The sequence below is a fragment of the Chaetura pelagica genome, unplaced genomic scaffold (assembly GCF_000747805.2).
Source record: "Chaetura pelagica isolate M959 unplaced genomic scaffold, ChaPel_1.0 scaffold11, whole genome shotgun sequence".
Taxonomy (NCBI): Eukaryota; Metazoa; Chordata; class Aves; order Apodiformes; family Apodidae; genus Chaetura; species Chaetura pelagica.
In genome coordinates this window covers 4,362,773-4,384,891 of record NW_009952694.1, presented here as the reverse complement: position 1 = coordinate 4,384,891, position 22,119 = coordinate 4,362,773, and the positions used below count along the sequence as shown (strand labels likewise).

Here is a 22,119-nt window from a genome sequence, read left to right as displayed (position 1 = left end):
TAACCAAACAAAAGCAGATCTGAAAGGTGTGCAAACCCCACAAGCCATACAGTCATTATTACTCTGTCGACAGCACACTTGTTAAAAATGTATATTTTAATTTTCTGTATTGCTAAAGGTCCCAATTTGCCCAGGGATCTAGCTAAGCTGCCATTTTCTACCACGACAGAGTCTAATCTTTATTTAATGGATTTAGCATCTATCTTCACTAGAGTGGTCTCTAAGGGAAAAGGGAGGGGAGTATGAAGGGGCATGAAGAGATGATCAGAGCCCCCCTCTCCTTCATCCATCCGGCGCTCATGTTTGTGTTCAAAATTCAATTACCTCCTTATTGATACTTCACAGAGATATTTAAGCTGCAAACATGAAGCCCTGATTTCCCAGGGGGCCATGCCCCTCTCTATTTCACTGCTCTGCTTCCCCCAGGGTGAATTCCTGAGGCGTCCATATTAATAGGTAATCAGTCACAATTCATTTATTAAACAGCTAGCAAGGTTTATCAGCCTGCCCTGATTAGCCGGAAGAAGCCAGTGAATTCCTAATTTATTTATGGAAATGTAAGTGTCTTTTTGAATTCCATTCATGAAAGACAGGGGTGCTGTGGGTCTGGCATGCTGAATTCTAACAGGGAAGTAGCAGGCAACCCAGAGACCAGGGACTTTGCAACTTCAGCTTGGGAAGTGCCCTACAGTGACCCTGGCGTGATCAATAGATTTAGGGCCAGAACCTCACACAAGCATTTGCAAGCCAGCTCTTCAGAGCGCAGGCATTGGCACCCATTGCAACTAGAGAATTACCATCCCGATGGCTGGGGTGTGGATTGGCTGAATAAAGTTCCTTAAAAAGGGCAGCTGATGTGGTGAAACTGGGTCAAAATAATAATAAAGAATGGAAACATTTTAAAAATTCCAAGAAGCATTTAGAATATCACTGAAAAAAACTACCAGGTAACACTAATATATACATTTACATATGAAGTTCAGCTTTTTAAAAACTGAAGTGTTAGAACCTCTACATTACTTCTTGATATAATATTTCAACTGAAGTGGTTTTAAAATACAACAGACACCACCACTGTACTTTCAAACTAAGACACAGAAGCTCAGTGATGCTGCTGGATTACCAGAGAGTGGAAACAGCTAACAACAACAGGTCAGTTAACTATTATTTTCAACAAAGAAATTGAGAACTCGGTAAAAAGCAGACTTTCAAGTGAAAACACTTATTCATGCACTTAATATATCTTAAGACAAGGGAATTAGGATACAGCTTCAGGTAACATAAAGCTCATATACAGGCCTCTGGTGAAAACAAACCTGGCTTTATCCCTTTCAGTTGTGTAGTGATTGCTGAAACCCATATTCACCTGAATTTTACCCACCATAGTTACCTAACCATAAAACAACTAGGAATGGGATACTATAGAAAACGTTTATTATCTTTTTCTTTTCCATACAAATTTGTGCCACGCAACTCTCACTGTATCTCTCTGCATCTAGTGACTTTTCTGAACAGCTCAACTGGGAAGTAAACACAGGGATTGCTTTTTTAAATCCTCTGAATAAATAGAAAGTCCCTTAGGCAGATGCGATAACCAAAAGGGTATTTTAAAATTAATTTTTTCCTAAATTATTTAGATCTCAACACTGATAGGGCTTAACTTACAGTGTTATTTGCAATACAGGCAGAAGCATGTTTAAACATATTGAGAGCACTTCCGTAACACTAATTCTGAGACACTGTTAACAAACATTTTTTACAGTTATTTCAGTACCCTAATCTGCTTATTAACTGACTAGGAAAGTGTTCAAAACTAACAAGTCAAAGCATAAATAATGGAGGATACAGATGCCACTCCACCATACTATGTCTCAAGAAAATTCCTTCAGTGCAATCACAATTACTTGAACGTATATTTCAAATAACAATACAAAATATTATGTAGTTTAAAACTGGCTACAAGTATGGTTATCCTCTAAAGGTACAAGCACAAGCTCAATAGTTGCATACTGCAACATGCAAGGTTTTAATTTGCTTAAGAACTCATTGTGTACAAATTTCACTAGTGTATTAAAACCAATATATAGTCCCCACTTTGACCAAACTAGTACAACTCACAGCCTTAAATAAAAAAAAAATAATAATAATTTGATTTCCTCTCAAATTACAGTGGTCAGACATGAAAAGATGTAGTACATGCAATAAATACACCAGAGTGCTAGAAGGAATGAGCATGTGAATTAATCTACAACCAGAACTTGTGTTGCAAGTGCCTGAAGTCAAGAATGGCATAGGGAAACAAATCCTGGAAGAAGCATCTTTTCACTGCCAGAAAAAGTAAACAATAACTTAACTGTTATTAGTTTGTGCTTTATGCAGACAACAGTAATTCAGCATATTTTTCCTACTATGAAAAGTAGTTCCTAAAGGAAGGGTAAAACCCAGAATTTACGGGAAAGATTTCTCAATACCTTTACCTCCACTGTACAAGGAGGATTTCCACACTTGCACAACCACCAGACAACAGAATTCTGCAACAAGCCCAAACATCTAATCAAGATGTGGCTCTCAACAACCAGGTTCTTCAGCCCTCATTGCTTGGGGAACTGAAAACGCTACCTACAAAAAGAAACCAATCTGTTCCCTTCCTGAGTCTAGCCATATGTCACCTTTTCCTCCTTCAGTAGTAAATTCACAGAGGTGATTTCAAGCAAGAGCTTTGCAGAGCACACAAGACAGAATCATCACAGAGCAGGTAAAAGTAGGACACTTGTGCATGTTCTTAGTGGGAAGCTCACTGTGCATCAAACCCAACATTATTTTCACACCCCAGTAAATAAGCTCCTTATCATACAGAAACTGCAGCACCATCCATAATGGATGCCCAAACATGTTGCATAATATAAGCTGTAAAGGCATCACAGTTATTTCTAGTCTTCACTGATGCTATTTCTAGTTTTACAGTTTTCACAGATACCATTTCTAGTTCTTTCTCATCTTCACAGATTTCAAAACACAGCTGTGTGAAAGCAATGCAACACTGGCTTTCTGAAACCAAAGACAATTGCTCCAGGAGAAGCAAATTGTCATTCATGTCAATAAATATTTCTTCCTTAGCCATGTTTAAGACATTGGCATTGAAATTATTACACACCACTGCTCATGTCAGTGCATACACCCAAAAAAAGGGCCTATGTACCCAACTGTCTTGAATTCTTGTCCGCATGTCAACCCCCTCAAATGTCACCAGCTACCTTCCCAAGCCATCAGCTTCCCTTACACAATGCACTGTCAGCATAAAACCATGTCTGTGGAAAAGCAAATCTACAGAACTACAAGAGAACAGAATTTAGTATTACAACAGAGAACACAGCACAGAAATCATTACCTGCTTGACTAATTTTCAAACTAACCCATTTTAAAGTCCATTTCAATGTAACCAAGTCTGACATAGAATACCCAGTTGAACCCAGCATGATATTGCACATCCATCAAGGCAGAACTCGGTTTCATGTCCCTGTATAACACTGAAAGGAAGGGTTTGGAAATAAAACCAAGAAGTATTACATAGGTATTCCTTCCTTTCTAAATGTCACTTGATACAACTTGATGACAAACGCTATTACTCTGCTGAAAAATACTGCTGATACTTTCATCCTGTCTCACCTAGTCATCCATCTTACACACTTATTTGTAATGCTCCCATAACAATGCCCATACACTAAGGTTACTACAGTAAGGAACTGCATGGTTACAAGAAAGGCTGGGACAATTATTTTCTTTCTTGCACACACAGCGGGTGCTGACAGCATCCTACTTCTAGTGACTTACCCAAGGAACTACACAAACAAGCACACACAAAAGTATCTCCTACACTACTTAAATCTCCTACACTACACTGTAACTGAAGTGACAGCCACTCGCACACAGATCAGAACACAGTTCAGAATAAGAACAAGAACCTCTAATTGACATTGGAGAAAATCAGATCATAATTGCATATGCTGTATTTTGCTGATGACAATGAAGTTTTGCATTTGCAAAAAAAAGGGTTTGGAGTTCTTTAATGACCAACAGGTTAAGGCCTTTTTTGTATACTTCACTGGAATTGTAACATTTCCAACAGCAGAGAGCCCTCTAGAGCTACCACAGTATAACAGTTCAGCAACCCTCCAGGAGAAGGGCACCAATGCTGCTATTCCAACACCTGGGCTCTTCATGGATTCCCCTCCAGCTTCTAACCAAACCTGATTTTACCTGGTTCAGTAGAAGAGATTAAACCCTAGAGTAAGAAAACATAAGTCACATCTTAAATTGAAAAAAATGGGAGATAGTATTTGTTTAATTTCCACTGAACTGAGAAAGCTTTAAAATTTAACACTAGGTTTCAGAGACGTTGTGCAAGGACTCAGAGAGAGGTATTATTTATAACAGAGATATTTGTAAAACTTCATCAAATATCTGGAAATCCACATTTTACACAACAAGTGTATGCTGGCATCAAAATAATTAGGAGTTTCTGTAGTTTAAACAATATTTAGAGATATGCCTCATAGCACAGAAAGCTCTCTGTATGGAAATGCCCTATAAATGTGAGATAATTTCTACACAAAAAATATCTTCTGCTAAGCTTTACTATGATAAGCTTCACTAGCTTTCACTAAAGCACTGCTGAAAACAACACACGAGCAAAATCTCCTTAATCAGTTATTAGACTCCTTTCAATTACCTCCACTCTTGTACTTGTGTCTTAGCAACAAATCAGTGAAAATATATCCTCAAAATTAAATTACAAACTGAAAATTCTACCTACACAGCATGCAGTTTCCTATTCCCGTCTCCCCAATTACAGTAAAAAATTGTAAGATAAATCACAGCAAAAAAACTGAACTATATCTTTTGAAGTTATAAGATAAATCACAGGAAATAGCTGAACTATATCCTTTACCTTTACTGTCAAGACCTAGAACTGTGAAAAGCAGTAAACACAACTTTATTCTCTACTCATTGTGACAAAAAAATTCTGCAAGAATAAAATTTCTGAATGAATAAACCCATTTGCTCAGAACCAAAACCCATCAACACAGAATATTTTGGGACTGACAGCTGAAGTACAGTACTCCAACAACAGCTTTGGTTCTACATTTTAAGAGACTAAGCTAAACACTGAAAGTTATGAGCTTAACTTTCTGTGTATGAATTCATCAGGCTTCATTATGATATGAGTTTGCAGCGTGCTCAGGGAGCAACAATCACTTGGACACTTTAAAGAATCCACGAACAGCCTTCAAACATGGTTTCATGGGCAAGTATAAAGTAATGTTTTATTACCAAAATAAATTTCTAAGAGCCCGCACTTCACTGGAGGGAGGAGGTGAAGAACAAACTTGCAATGAATATGATGAGAAGAGGTAGTATGTATACTCTGCTGGCAATGGCATTAAGCATCCCCTTTTTCTTTTTTTTCTTTTTTTATCTCCAGCTAGAACTCAAAAGGCCATAGAAAAACCCTCTTGTACAGATGGAGACAATTCAAAATGTCTCAGCACCCAGACAAATTTACATTAGGTTCAATAGTTGGATTTTTAATAGTGAAATATTCAATAGGTAGCAAATTCTCCATCACAATTAATTTTTTTTAGTGACACAGGAAATTTTCTTTTCCTCTAAAAAAGACAAGGGAATTCAAGTAAGAAATCGGTTTAAGAAAGCCTCCTACCCACATGATCAAAATTTTCTTGTGACCTTCTAAACTGTACCTCTTTCCTCAGGCTGGGTCTCTTCTACAGGCTCCATTTCCTAGACTTGCCTTTTAGGACAATAAAGAGTGTCCTAAGAGCTGGAAAAGCTGGAGAAGTGCTCTCTCTAATTCTAGACTTCACAGAAGATTGCCTCTAAGCCTGAAACCAAACAGGCCTACACTTACAGAGTAACATGTAAGTAAAAGCAAAAAACCACTGTTTTCAACACTTAAATCCATAAAGTGGCTGGAATGAAGTATTATCACTTATTTTAGCTCATCTGATTTTACTAAGATACTTCACATTGACTTCAGAGTGGGCTGACCTGAGTGATCTAAAACCAGAGGTGAAACAAAAGTTAGATTTAGTACCAAGAAATTAGGTTCATTCCCTTCCCCTAACTGCTCTTTTCTGTTTTACCATCTGACCTTGCACATCTGTTCAGCAGTCTCATGATGGACCTAGTATTAAAAACCCTACCTTCAGCCAGTCCTTTTATCTTTCAGTATTATGCCATTGTTAGATATCTGGTAAATATATACTTCCAAGCACACGTAACAATTGAGATTAAGAAAATGTCTTCCATTTGCAAAGCTCTTCCCTTTCCTATCTCTTTTCCAAGCTCCTCCTCTTGGTTGCTCAGCTTTCTGAATAAACACAGTCTCTCCTCACAGCTTCCTCAGTAGTAGCAACATGAACTTCATTCTTCCTCTGTCCAAGCAAGCACTGAGACAGAGCAGACCCATTATTTTTACTCAATTCTCAGAAAATACCAGCCTTATAAGTAGTAAAGTAAGCCACAAGAGCTCTCAGTCCAGTACAACAATATCACACGAGATACAACTGATTAATACATGAGAAACCCTTCCATAGCCATTAGATTTGCTTAATGAAAATAAACTGTATAGAAATTAATTTTTAAAAGAGAGGAACAATAATGAAATGAGTCTAAAGAAATCTGTAACAGGAAATAAAGGTAAAGCAAAATTTGCAAGGAGATTAAGCTTTACATTTTTGCATTAGGCTGATGGATATAGTGTGTGTGTGGGAAATATAAGGTTTCATGACATTATATTGTTACATTTAACAAGATCCTGAAAAAGTATTACCTAAAAAAATGTAGAAATAGGAAAATTTTCAATAAATAAAGCTACAGAAGCTTCACATTTCAGGGAATACACCAACAGCTGTTGGGAAAGGTCTGCAAGAAAACTCCTTTTACCTGCTCCTCTAGGACAGTGAACAGCTCTTACGGCTGAGAGGTCCACAAGGTTGAGGGCAAGATACTACAAGAGTACCATTCTGAGTATGGCAAATGTCATGGTCCTGTTAAAAGTTGTTTCCTGAATTGATGTAACATTGTGATCTATGCTATAACTGGCAGAAAACATTCATTTAATCCAAGAAATTTCAACTGTCAATTCCAACACAGCACTTAAAAAAACCCCACACAAAACCAAACCAAAGTAAATCCTAACAACAAAACAAACATGCCCCACATAAAAAGCATATCCTGAAAGTTTCCCATTCCACCTATTTTTATGTCAAGCCCACTGCTACATTCAACAATGCACTTCTAAAGGAGAAAAGTTGCAGGTGGAAAAAAATTATAATCGCTCTGTTTTTTATAAAAATTGGTCACTTCTCTGCCCTAAAGCCCCAAAAGGTCATGACCATAAACTCCACCCTGTTGAGACATATGAACTTGCTACGCCTTTACCGTATTTTTATTTCTACCTTACAATCAGTTTTCAATGCCTAACAAAATGTAAATAGTTATCATTAGTTCCATGTTATTAATACCAGTGAACCTTTGATATTCTGAAATAAAGTTATTGCCTTCATTCACAATCAATTATAATCTCCACGCATCAAGGACTGGAATATTTGAAGACAGGGCTTAGACAAAAGGTATGCTCAGGTGAAATCAGTGGTATGTGCCTGTGCTGACATTGAGCGGATCCACATGGAGAGCAAAGGGAAGAAAGAGCACACAGTCATCCTCGTAAGAAACACGTCATGTTAGTAAACCACATGTGTAAACCAAGGGTCACAGCAGTGTCCTCGGCTTCTTTTCCCTCCCCCCATAAAATGTGTATTTCTGCAGGAGATATATGGGAACTACTTGTGAAAGTCAAGCAATTAAAAAGCATTTCTGAGGTATTCATGGGACTGTACCAGCCACAAGTGCCTGACAGCTCTACGCGTGTGCAAGCCCCTGGAGAGCCATCACACTTCAATTACTATCACTAACATTAGTCATTATGAGGCTGGCTCCAGTCCCTGGGGAAAGCAGCTTGTGATGACAATATCCAGCCTCTCCTTGTAAAACAATTCATTAGGCAAAGCAGAACAGCTGGGGCAGCCACGTGGAGGTCTGCAGAGTAGCTGCCCCACTGGGACCTCCAGCTCCCCCTTCTCCTTTCGGAGAGGAGCAGCTGTAAAAGCCTCTGGGGACACTTCAGGTTTAATCAGTGCTCCTTATACTCAAGGGAAGCATTTGATTGCAAACTTAAACTAATGGCACTCAGAAGGTTACAACAATCATCAGATAAGAGGCTTTAGGGCATTTTTATCTTGTTCTAATGCTCACAAGTTAATGAGGCAATAAGAGACAGATACTATCAGACTCAGCGTAGCCACATTATATGGAAAGGATGTTCAGAGCTACATTTCCTGGAGATGCACAAGGTGGCAAGTCCATTATTGATCTTACAGAAGAGCTCGTGCTCAGAACAACTGAAACCACTCAATATAAGTGACAAAATGCTAGATATTTTCACACAGCCATACATGTGTTATCACCCGATCAAAACAGAGAAAACTGAAGAGGAATATAGCAATACCCCATTGACGTATCTTCAGTCTATTTTGACAAAAATACTTATTTCCTTTCTCTGAAGACAAATGCTATCTGAACAAAGCAGTGAGACTGATTCTTATGTAATGAGTAACTGCACTGCCTCTGAGCTACCAGGGCAAATGTGCCCCCCCCCCAACAGGTAAATAAACCCTGGTATTAGTATGGATACATGCAAATTATTTTAACCTTTATTCTGTTTGCAAATAGAAGTATTTTTATACATAATCTCTGCAAATGGCAGAGAATAACCTTGCTTTTCTTAGTTACCTTGCTTGGGTCCCAGGCTGAAAAGCATTTGATACTAGGACCTATTTCATCACTACAGTCTCATTTTGCTTCTACTGATGACATACACAATATTCTAACAATGCCTTCCTGTGGTATGTAACAGCAGCAAGCTGGGAACAACAATAAAAAAGCATCCAGGATAGGATACTTAATGATAAAGGCTTTATATGCTGCATTTTAAAATGTTTTTAATGTAAAACTTTAAGTTTTTCCAATGTCTTGCAAAGGAAAGTTTCCATGAACTTCCCTTACAGCTGGGGAAATAGGGAGGGACACATGAGAAGGCAAATAAACCAACCGAGCAGAACAGTGGTAGTGCCAGAAACTGAAACACGGTCTCCAAAGTCATGCTCCTGTGCTATTTCCACTAGGATCAGCTGCTGCTCTGCAAATAGGTCCAGCTACTCATACTGAGGAAGAAAATTCTCTCTTCATTCCTGCCAGGAGCCAAAATCTGCAGGAAAACATTTCAGCCACAGGTGATACAGGGATAATCTTTTCAATATTTATGAACACAGAGGAAATGTTTTATTAACACAGAAGAATTAGGAAAGTTTTAATTAGATAAAGATATAGAATGGCAAAAGAATTTTAAATAACACAGTTCAGTTGTAAAGGTTTCAGAATCCCTGCCAGAACATCTCCTGAGATTTCTTTGGCATTTTTGTGTTTTTAAACTGTAATGGAAAAATGCACATAACCTTATGCTTGATCAAACTTTTCCCCATCCTCAATTCCTCCACTGACAGTAGTCTACAACTTATCCTGTCAGAATGAGAGTAGCAAAAAATAGGCTTCTGACAGTGTAATGTAAGAACATTTTGTTTGTAGTCATGTTTCTTTCTGTGCCAAGCATGTGGCAGGTAGAAATGCTTTAATGTGACAGCCCATTCCTTTACTTTTGTGGCTAAAAGCTCTTTAGTCAAGCCCCATTGACCCCCTGCTTGTCTAGACAGATGATAGTGGCTTCACTGTTCATTTCAGCCAATACACACAAGAACCTCTGTATATGTTGAGGATCACTCTCTTCTTCTGCTTTAAGAATGATTCTTAACAGTCTTGATCTCCCTACACAGAAAAACAGGTTCCCCAGTCCAAGCTGCATGGACTCATCATCATTTCTGTGGATGAAAGCATGCAGAAGTCCATTCATCATCCCCCAAAAGCATGAAAGCCATTGCTGTGATACAAGAATCCCTGGGTTTCTTGCTCCCAATCAGGCTGCTCCCATGGAGGCAGACAACGGAGTTGCACCTTTAATCTCCTACTCAGAGCTCATGAGCTGAACCAAGGGTCCAGTGCTGAGTGCAGCTGAGATTGGGGAAATGTAGGCTTTGGATTATCTTATTTCTAGAAAGGATCTTAGATAACAGATTTATCAAATCACTGGATGATTCAGGTTACAAGGGCTCAGGAGGGCTCCTGCTCAAAGTGGGGTCGATTATGGGGTCAGATCATGCTGCTTAGGGTTTTGTTCAATCAGGTCGAGAAAACCTCTAAGAACAGAACCTGCACACCACCCTGGTGGTTGCATAACCACCAATGATAATACTCCAGATGTCCTCACAAAGCACAATTACTGCTTTAAGCAGCATACAAAATATTCTGCAAAAGCTAATGGTGATGCATCAGATGAATGATTTCACAGTCTTCAGAGCAGTTTGGTCAGTTAGTCTCCAGATTAATCAGATCTGTTCCTCTTCCTCCCCACTAACCCTGAAAAGACTCCCTTCTCTTAACCACAGGGATTACCCAAATCATCCTTCACTTCATCAACAGGATCTCAACAACTCTTTTCCAGAAAGGATGAAACTACTGCATTATTTCTTCCTACTACTGAACAAACTACAGGAGCCAAAGGGGACTTTCAGAAGTGACATTTTTAGAAAGGAATCTTGGGGTATAACACAAAAGTTTTGGCGGGGTTGTTTTGTTTTTACCTTTTTTTTTTTTTTTCATTTTCTTAAATAAAGCAAGTAATATCTCCTGGTTGAAGCACCTTTCAGAGGTGATCTTTCTTTTAAAAAAATCAGATCCCCAGACTAGGTATGGGGATCAACAGCAGTTTTAAGACCACAGTTATCTGCCAGGTATGGGGCCATTTACCATGTGATCCTTATACATAGTTTTGGAAACTCAGTTAGAAGACCTAGATGGACACTGTCTTAACACTCAAAAAGCTCCCTCCTCTATTTCCAACATTAGGCTCCAGAATTAACAACCATGCAATGGCAGATGTCATCTTAGCTTTTCTAACGCTCCTACATTTATGCGCATTTAAAAGCCATCTATGCAATCACAGAATTTACATTGTTCATGATAATCTGCCTTCTGTAAAAGACATTCCAGCAGACTTAGAGAAATTCCATCAGCTGTACCTCCAGGTCTCAAAGCATACCTGACACAATAGAAATTTGGGGGGTTTATAGTAACTTTGAATAGTTAAAAATAATTCTGAGAGAAAATAATTACTTTCTTACTGTGAAAAAAAATGAGTCAGACAAAAAATCCAAACCAAACTATAAAATCGAACAAAAGAAGATTCTATGTACACACATATAAATAGGTATTAAACAGAAAATAAAAGCAAAGAGAAACTGCAGGAGTTTGAACTTTTGACACATTCAGGCAAGCTTCAGAGATTTTTCCCCTTTTCTCAAACTCCAACAGCATAAACCTCCTGCAACAAGCAGAGTCACCAATACCCGAAGACTAGGATTACTATTTGCCATCAAAACACACAACAGCACTTTCCTCTCACAGTAAGGGAGGTAGAAGAAGGCAAAGATGCAGAAATTTCTTGAAGCTTAGAGAAATACTTATCCTACTTCACCAGCAGACAGAGACCACCCTAAGGATCCATGTAGTATTTTTCCCATATATGACAGTTACCTAGATACAGCATTTGTTTTATGGTAAGAATGTACAATCTATGCATATGGGCAGTATCACATTTGATATGATCAGCAGACTGTACCTCCCTAATTTTGTATTTAAGAACAGTCTGGACCTGGTGCTTTTTTTTTTTTTCTGCACATGGAGGGCAACTCAGCCACACACCCACTTATTTTAAAAAAAAAACCAACAATACCAGCCAAGGTCCAGACTCAATCTCCATCCTCACCATTGCAACCTAATCTCCTGGCAAGTTCATGCAAATCAAAACGAACACTCCTCTGACACTGGTAGCAAAGCCTGTTCCACTCCCAAGAGAGACCTGTAAAACAGGACAGTCACTGACAGCAGTACAATTACTGACACAGATACAGACTTTATGGACATGTTTATCTCTGCTGTAAATCCACACTCTCTCTCCACTCCGATTCATGAGTCATAAAGAAATTGCAGATAATGAAAAAGTTGGAGAAATTTACAGCATGTCGGAAACCTCAGACAGCCAGAAGAAATTAAAGAGCTGACTGAGGATAAATCACACAGGTACAATTAAAACTTCCTATGCCTTCTTCACTTTCAAACTGGGGCACAAACCAATGGAGATGATGAAACGTTGAGGTCGTGACTCCTCTGACTGTAATAATTTCTTAACTACCTACATGTCAAAATTAGCCAATTCACAGATCATGTACGAACGGCAATTTCAAGGCAGCATTCTGATGTCTCTCTGTTCCAACAGGAGCTGCCCCGGAAGAATCCTGCTTGTAAATAAGCCACCCAGTGAGTAGTATAAGGGAAGGTGATTTCCTCATCCCTCTGCGGATGCAAAGCCTCTCTTACCACAGTGCTGTGCATTAAAATGAAGCAGCAGATCTACAGTGTGGGGGGAAGGGATAAAGAGAACCAGAAGGGCCAAGGCTTCACATGGAAATTATAGCAGCTTGGATATTGGAGTGACAGAGCAGTATCAACACCCTAACTGACAACTTAAGTGTTCCTCGCCTCTATGAAACAATCAAATAAGGACTGAGAATGACTATGAATGTAAAATGAAAACAGCCTCCTTTCCTAGTAAGGAAAACAAACAACCATCTGAACTGATGGTGCAGTTCCTGAAAAACTCTGGGATTGTTTCATACTCCACAAATGAACCATTCCAAATGCAAGACATTCTCCCAGAGAAGTCTGCTATCTCTACTAAGTAAATCCTTAAGCTAACTGCTTATTACAGAAATCTAGTGTCCAAATAGCATAATTTTGTTGTCCAGCTATAAAACTGCCTTCAGGCTTTGAAGCACATGAAGCATACTATTTCACATAAAGTCCTTGCAAACACAGCACTAAATAACAAAATAAGGGAGAAATATGCAAAACTAAAACACAATGAAGATGCATTCAGCAAGGCAGGCAATACAGAAACTAAAACAAAACCAAAACCAAACAAAAAACCCACAGTTGCTACAAGGAAAATTCTAAGCAGAGCAGAAATAGCTGAAGTATATATAGACACCCTAGTGCTTGAAGCATTATACTTCTGGAGGTGCCAGCTTTTAACAAAGAGGAAGTGAGCACCCTTCCTACTCTTCTGTCAGCAGTCAAGATGTTAAGAACATTGTTAAACCTTTCCAGTAACTGCCACTGAGATTCCTGGGATCTACATTTGGATCCACATCAGATGATCACCTTTCACTTTATTCCCTTCTCCCCTCTCCAACAGTCACTTCTCCAGCTCCACTATAAAAAAATATAGGTAGTCTATTTCTCCAAGTTAATAAGTAAAGAGCTAATGTTCAGGAACAATTCTGCTCTTCCACATGGATTCCAAAAACTCTTTTTGGCTAACAAGAAACTATAAGAATCCAGTTCACTTTGTCATGCAACTTCCCAGACTGCAAAGAGTAGCCAAGCAGCTTTTACGAAAATGGACCAATGGGAGATTTCAGAAGATACCATGAGACGGACACTCTACTGATGCCCTGAAGATTAAAACCGTCTTTACTTACACTTATATTTTTATATGCCCATTTCCTGCAAATGTAACAATCTGAAACATTCTGTTAAAAGCAAGCCTACATACAGACTAGAAAAGGCACGAAGCAACTAGAAGAGATACTAGACAGCTATACTTCAGGAAGCAGAGGCATGGTCAGAAATATAACAGTAAAGCTTCTGAGATTAAAAAGACTTGGTGTTGGTTGATTCAGGACTAAAGAAAATGTACTTCTGGTCAGAAAATATTTTTATCTCATCAATTACATCACTGATAAAAGCCTGCTTGGGTAGGTATTTTACATGGAGCCTAAAGGCTGCATGTTGGCACTACTTTTAGACCCTCCCAGAAAAGACTGTCTATTAGAGAGCAGGAAAGATATGTTTCAGTAAGAGCATACATTGTCACCTCTCCTTTCTTGACTTTGATTTTAATTCAACAACACACAACATTCAAGTTTAACACTAAATTAAGCACCATGCCCTGTTTTTATTTCATTCATGTGCCCATCTGTCTCTTGAAGGGTCTCTGCATTATAGAGACACTTCAGTGATTTCTTCTAGCAGTTGTTTAACTACCATGCAGTCTAGCAGAATACTAAAATAAATATAAAAAAACCCACTGACAAACGAAAGGTACTTTCAACCCACCACCCTGACTCTGACACGTCAATAGCAAATGCCTTTTGCAGAGCGTAAGAGCAGGAAAGCACTTAGCTGTACCTGCCCATCTCTCTAATCTCTCTGCTTTCTCCATCTCCAAGATTTCCAAGCTGCTGGTGATTTCTCTGTGGTCAAACACCCTCAATGGTTTTATCTTCCAATAATTTGTCTTTCACTAAGTGAGATAAACTCCCTGCCCACAACTTCCAGCAGCCTGAGTTCTAGCTTTAATGTGCAGAGCAAGTACCTCCTCGTGTCTCTCCTGATGCACTTTTATTCTGTCTGGTTCCCTACCATGAGAAACAGTGAAAAGTCACTCCACATGCACACTTTCTTTGCAATAATTAGTTTTACAGACCTTTTTCAAGTAATGCCCCAGTTGTGTCTCTCCAGGCTAAAAAATCATAGCCATTTACTCATTCTTTATATTCAGGAAAACTATCACTGACTGTCTAAACCCTGGCCGACTTTCTCAGTCTGCGGCGCCACAGGATCACCAACATTTTGTTGTCCACCTGACATCTCTCAGGCCTTCTAGGTCTAATTCTTGAGATCTTGATAGCTAGCACCAAATAGCTGTACCTTTGGTATTTAATTTGCTGGAACATTACAGAAAATAAACCAGCATTACAAAGAAAACAGGAGCAAAGTTGCAAGAGTCCTGTGAAAGCCAGGGCACACAAAAAACACAGGGGACTACAAACAGGGAGACCTGGTTGAACATGTTCAGTAACTGTCTCATTGCTCATGAAAGACTGTGAGGACTTGACATTGAGTAATCTGGTCATCTTACATTCCTAATTTTACCAGACAAAAAGCACAAAATAGCTCCAACTACAAAATAAATTAAAGTTAAACTAATGTAGGAGAGCAGACTAGCAAAAATCACTGACAGGGAAATGATAAATAGTATTCACATCTGTGAGGTCATCTCACATTTTCTAATATTTAAGGCATCTACTGCCCAAACATGCTCTTAACTCCACAAACATATTAGGGCTTTAAAATATTAGCCTTTTCATAAAGTCTTGCACTTGCAGTATCACTGAAACTGTACTATGATAGCACGGCCAACAGATAAAATCTCACTGATGCCACACTGGTTACAAATATGGCTTTAACACCAAGTGTGTATATATAGACACACAGACTTTGGGACAGTACAGCAAGAGTTACCTGAAAAATATCATAGATTCCTACGGAAGCAATAGCAGGGCCTTCCGAAAGTCCCGGGACAAGCACCTTCCTTCAGTGAGATGGTGCTTTTCTTATTTTCCCATCCTATCTATCTGTTACTTTTACACATAAATGTGTTCCAAAGTTTGGGAAAAAAACCCAATTTATTTAGCTTTTTTTTTTTAAAGAAAAATGTCTTTTTCTCAAACAGTAGATACAGTTCTCAGATACCCCTCTCTGTATACATACATTCAAAAAAGATGACAGGGCAGATCTTAAAAATAACTGCAATAAAAAATAGTAAACATTTCTTAAAATGAAGGTAAGTTTGCTTATTAGCAATGTATGCACTACCCAGAGCTGTTAGCTCATGAAACAAGACTTTGAAAATCTTCTAAAGTCAACTTTGGCGTAGTTGCTCTGAAAGCTGTCATGGGTCAGAGGAAAAACAGAGCTAGGTATCTAAAGCTGCAGTTATTTACACAAACTGTTTTGAAACCTGCTGCTTTGTGGGCCACAGACAATGAGTCAGAATCTGTAACTACGTTCCCAGATAAGAACTATCTTCCTCTTGCTTAACTCATCAGCTGTGGTCTCCTCATTCTGGAGTGTTCACTACCCTGCTCCAAGAAAAACTGGATGAACACAGAGGAAGGAAAAAAGCCCATAATCAGGCAATATGCCTATATGCATATATTTTTTCCTCCAGACTTCTTCCAGCAGCAAAGATGAGACCCACTGACCAGCTGCAGCTCATGTTCAGCAGTGATTCTATGCCTCCCAAAGTCATAGAATCATAGAATGTCTTGGGTTGGAAGGGACCTCTAAAGGTCATCTAGTCCAGTCCCCTACAATAATCAGGGATATCTCACACTATAACAGCTCAGAGCACCATCAAGCCTGACCCAGAATGTCTGCAGGGATGGGGCCCCCACCACCTCTGTAGGCAACTTGTTCCAGTGATCCACCACCCTCATATTAAAGAGCTTCTTCCTAATGTCCAACTAAATCTACCCTTCTCCAGCTTGAAACCATTACCCCTTGTCCTATCGTTACATGCCCTCGTGAACAGCTCTTGCCCAGCCTTCTTATAGGCCACTTTCAGGTATTGGAAGGTTGCTATAAGGTCCTCCCAGAGTCCTCTCTTTTTCAGGCTGAACAACCCCAACCCCTTCAGCTTGTCTTCATAAGAGAAGTGCTCCAGTTCTAACTGCACAAACAATTAAAAGTAGGAGTGCTCATTGAGCACTGTTCCTCCCCCCACCCTTAAAATACCCACATTAAAAAGGACTATAAACTCCACAAAACTCAGGATTTTCAATACTAAAAATGGTTTCAGAGTCTTCTAACTCTTTAACAGAAATAAAATAGAAGCTCTAGTAAGAAAGCTGAAGCAAAAAGAGAAAATCAATTACAAGCAAGGGGACAGGGTAGCATTGCACATAGCTTAAAAAGGAGACAAGGAAACACAAGCTGGGATACCTCAGAAGAGGTGTTGAAAAACAATTGATATTTACAAGATTTTATTGTTATTGATAGCAGGTCCTGAGCCTGGAGCTACAGAACTCCAGAACCAACTTGTCACATAGAATAAATACATAAACCAGAGGCCTAAGGACAGCCTACCATTTAAGAGGAGAGTAAATGTATAAATTACTCATTCATGCTATAAGAATTCTGCTTCAGTCAAGGAAGGTTATCCTTCAGGTGAATTCTATGCTACAGAAGGGAAGAATATTGTGCAAGGAAAAGATATGAGTGAGCAAGAATCCACCTACGAGCATGCTAGGAGGAGAGCAGAAGAAGAGATCGCCCATGATCTTCTTGGAGATTCTTTCTGATTCACAAGAGGGACCTTCAATCTAAGTTATCAGTGAATTAAGTGGTACAAATAAGAAATTCTGATTTATGGAAGATAGCACATCTTTTATTGGCAGTTTAATGCCCTGCATCTTAGTAAAATGGAAATGAAAGTACAGGAGATCACACAGCCAGCAGTCAGTAATATTCTTTTAACAAAGCACGGTGCCCACTTATCCATTTGCTTTAAAAAAAAATAAATAAATTACTATGTTGCAAAACATCTGCCAAACAGAAGTATTTTTAAACTGCAAAGGCAAAAACCCATCAAAAATAAGCAACTTACCATGTCTGAGTAGGAACTAAACGTACTAGGTACTACTGAAGCTAAAAGAATCACATACATGGCTGGAGAGATCAACAGTCACCTTATTCAGAAAGAAGTAACCAAACCCACAACCAAGGAGGGAACGAGCATTATCAAAAATGGCATCAACTGTTTCAGTTGTCCAAGGTCTCCTTTGACATTGTCATCCCACACAGAGACTGATGTGTTATCAGATAAAGCTACTGCAGTCTAAACAGGTACTAGACTGCACAGATGTTGTACCAGAGGGTAAGAAGCCTGACTCCTCAAGTGTCCATACAAAATACCAGAGGAAGCATTATTCCAGCCTGAATGACACTCACTGTATCTCAGACCTCTGACAGTAAAAGTAATCTCTGAAGTTTCTAGTCAACAGCTTCTTGAACATACTGTTAAACTCCAAGCAGGGCAAGTTGATTCATTTTCATCTGATAGTGAAAAACTTTCACAGAACTTTGCACTAATTAAGTGAAACAGCATTGAGTGTAAAAGTGGCTACCTTTAAAAGTGGGGGACAACTGTACATCAAACGAGATGTGAAAAAACGTAAGTTATATGCTAACAGTTTGATTTGATTCACAGAAGCCATGGGGCATTCAACAAAACAGCCAGGGTTACAGAAAGTAAAGGCAGCCCTTTGGGAAAAAGAGGAGGGGAAAGTCAGCTGTAAAGAACAGAAACCTGTGAGAAGCAGGCAGCCAAAAGAGGAACAGAGAAATCCATGGCCAAAAAGCTAGGGAGAATAGGAATTATGAATAGTAAGAACGCAGAATCCAGCTAAAAGCATTCAACTGTTCCCTAGATGAAAGCAGTGAAGATGGACAAGGTATTCAATACATTTGTTCCATCTTTGTCAACAAAGCCCACTTATATAGACAGAAGAGTAAGACAGCTCATAGAAATTTAAGAAACAAAGCATAATTCAGTAGTTTTTAACTTATCAGACTACATCATGTCTAATCAATTGCTCAGATTTCAATTTTAGTGTTTCAATAGTACCTTGATGAATAAGCTTTTCAAAGGGTACCTAGTCCCACATGTCACTTCGCCTAATCAACTCTAATGCAAAATTAACATGAAGTGTGCTGTGAACTGGTTCAACAGCAGACCTCACATCATAACTACAAAGTCACTCAATAGATACATGTTGTGGAGTGTTGCAGGAATCACTTTAGTTCTGTTCAGCATTTTTTCAGTAATTTGGATGAAAACAGAAGTCTTTGAAAACATAAGGGATTTGAGATGGGGTGTGGAAGAGGAGAGTTGGAATGAAAATTAAATTGCTAACGCAAAAAAGCAAAATTGTTTCTCACATGCAATGCAGATAAAACACTTGAAAATACTGTAAAACAGATGGTGCACATTCATAAAGGAAACAGGTCACAAAAAACCCCACAATGCTGGGAAGAAGGAACTTCAAGCCGTGACTGAAACAGTACCATTTTTTTAAAAACAGCAAGATCTCTATGGGAAGCTTCACGCTGCCATCTAGAGGAGACAGTGGTTTTAATACTGCTGTTGACAGCCAGTTTCAATTAACAGCCAAGTCACAAGGGGACAATTAAATTTCAGTATGCAGAGATATAATCAAACCAAATACCTCTGGACCAAAACTACACGTCCCTTCACTCTAATAAACAGATCTTTGGGATTTTTCCTCTTATTCTCTCATTTACTTAAGCCTGTAAGAGAAAAGAGCCTAAAAGGCAGTGTCAGGAAAAATAGCTCTGAGAATCCCTGTTCAAAACTGCCATCTAATTTTCTGCATAAGTTTTCCTAAAAGTATATGACACACAAAGCATCCAAAGTATTATAGGCTAAAGTAAAACAGACTGCAGTGACAAGAAGTTACAAACATGAAGAGCTTCCATAAAGCTTGAAAATTCAAGACTCCAGTTACTACAGACTAAAGGTTGTAACTGTTGCACCACAGCTATTTCACTGTTTGCTCCCTTTGTCTTCCTTGCATATTTGTTTGTGATTAAAAAAAAAAATGGAAATGCATGCAATAAATATTGCCAAGGAAACAACAACCTTTTAGGTTCAATATAACTCGAAGTCTGCTAAAATTCCATTTAGCAGGACAAAACTGCCTGACATTTAAACCTACAGCTTGACTGAGAAAGCAAATCAATCATCAGCCAATTTCTGTATCTGATTGGCTTCACATGGTTATACTTTAACTCCTACTCCACTAAACACTTTATCAGTCTTAACAGATGTTAGCACTGGAAGTGAAATAAATTTGCAGGGACTGTGTTAAAACAGGCTTAATGATCTGTTAATAAGAAAGCATTAGAGCATCTTAGACTTACAGCAAGGAAGACTCTTAAGGTCTATTACTGCTTTTGTTATCCACCGGAAGGAAGGTGAAAGAACTCCAAGTTTAAAATATTTAGTGCTTTGTGTAGCCCAAGAGCAACTGCAGCCAAGGTCTATGCTAGAGTAAAGTTATCAGAAAAAAATTAAATGTGTCAATATGTACAGGTAGCTTTCAAGAAAATGCAATTCTCATTAAATCCTCAGAGCTGGACCAACCTGTTAACAACAGAGTCCAAAACATGATTATGAAAGCAGCTCTTTCTTCAAAAAACTCATAAAAATTGGCTGTAAGTGGGATGAAGGCCAACTTTAGTACTTAACGACATCACCTCCTGACATAATGGAGTGTAGAAAAAAGTAACAGCTACAGAAGCATAAAACAGTATGAGCATTAAGTGATGGGAGAATCCTACACACAAGTGAAAATTTCACTGTGGAGGCAAACATGGTGTTTGACAGGTCTACTGCCACAAGTGTTTTGACAATTACTTTCAGCATCCAAGTGGGAAACTAAGCAAAGTGACCTGATGTACCTAATTCAGTGTTAGGACAGGAACAAAAGTTGACGTGCCACTAGGCAACACCAGACTGACGTGTGGCCTCTTACAATTTCTGCTGTTTCCCCCATGCAGGTAGCCCTGGCTTGTTCTCTCTCCCCCTGGTTTGGAAGGTCACTAACTGTAAGACACTTGCCAGCTGCAACATACCACAAGTGCACGTTTTAGTGGGAAGACTGGCAATGCAGTCAGTCCCAGCCACACACAGCACTTACATTCATCCAGGCCCAGCTGATAAGCCAGGTTCTGCAGACCACGAACTTTTTCCATCAGGTTAGCTGTTGTGAGGCTCCCCAGCTCTAAGAAGAGAGAAAAAGTGTGAATTTTAGCTACAGCCCTGCAGTGACAGTTTACCTGTTTACTTCACAGAGCACTTTCAAATCCTACTTCGGACATTATCCAGTGAACAGAATATATTCAGAATTCAAGCTGATGCCATCCCTGGTTTTAATAAAGTCTACACTGCTCATCATGTTTGATGAGGGTCACAAAAAAATTCATGCCACTTCCCAAGCCACAGGAGATGCCCACTATAGTTACATAGTGGGAGACTGATAAACCATGGGACTGAAACGACATCATGCTGCTTCAACTAGTTCTTGCATGCTTCTTTTGAAAAACCAGCATGCCAGTGCCATCTGGATATTCTCTTGGAGATAACTGGATTAACAAAAAATATATATCTGTAATGAGATAAAGAGACTCCTGAGCTGGAGATTCTGCAAATGGGAGGGCTAGAGCTCCTGATTTAAGCCTCTTGACTAAGTACTGAATTCCTGTCTGCTCTGGCAACCTTACTTCCTACCCACAATGTCCATACTCACCTTTTAACATATCAATATCATCATTTTCTAATTCAGCCATCCACTTGGGAGGAGAGCTTGTAATAGGCTGTTTGGAGAAAAACAAAACACAGAAGTTCACACTCGCATGAGGGTATTTTTAGAATTATACAGAGAAGCCTGACCTCATATTGAAAACTAGTCACAGTGGCAGCAAAAACATGAGAGCTCCAGGTGCTCTGTAAAGCTATTAGTACATTTAATACTGTCTCCTAGGTTTCCCTGGGCTTTAGTCTAGGGTTAAAACCGGCACACTACCACCCCCAAGGTGCCGTCGGTATGGAAAGCAGGACTCCTTGGGTGCCATCTTCATTCACAGCAAGTTGCATCAAGCACTGACACAAAATACATGAGATACTGACAACAAGAGGCTTGTGCCAGCAGGTCCTGCAGCGGCCACTGAGCTGTCTTTCAGAGAGCCAAGGAGTAAAGCCCGCCAGGGGAACGAGCGGAACTCCCGCTGCACAGGAAGGGGTAACCGCGACCGGCGGGGCAACAACGATCACTCACGCTCTTGAAGGAGGCGGCGAACTCCGCAACCCCGGGCACTGGGGAGAGAAAACCAAGGGCAGTGGGGTGAGCGGCTGCGCGGCAGCACCCGGGCCGGGCCGGGCCG

General features: G+C 39.4%; 1 protein-coding gene across 1 annotated transcript in view; it reads right to left on the bottom strand.

Moving 5' to 3' along the window:
* Positions 1 to 22,119, bottom strand: part of LIN52 (lin-52 DREAM MuvB core complex component) — a 40,990-nt gene that overhangs the window by 16,878 nt on the left and 1,993 nt on the right. Inside the window, exons 2-4 of the mRNA XM_009993949.1 lie at positions 22,014 to 22,051; positions 21,486 to 21,552; positions 20,877 to 20,960 (exon numbers count right to left, since the gene is read on the bottom strand). Coding sequence (XP_009992251.1) covers positions 20,877 to 20,960; positions 21,486 to 21,552; positions 22,014 to 22,051 — 189 coding nt within the window. The remainder of the gene's footprint in view (positions 1 to 20,876; positions 20,961 to 21,485; positions 21,553 to 22,013; positions 22,052 to 22,119) is intronic.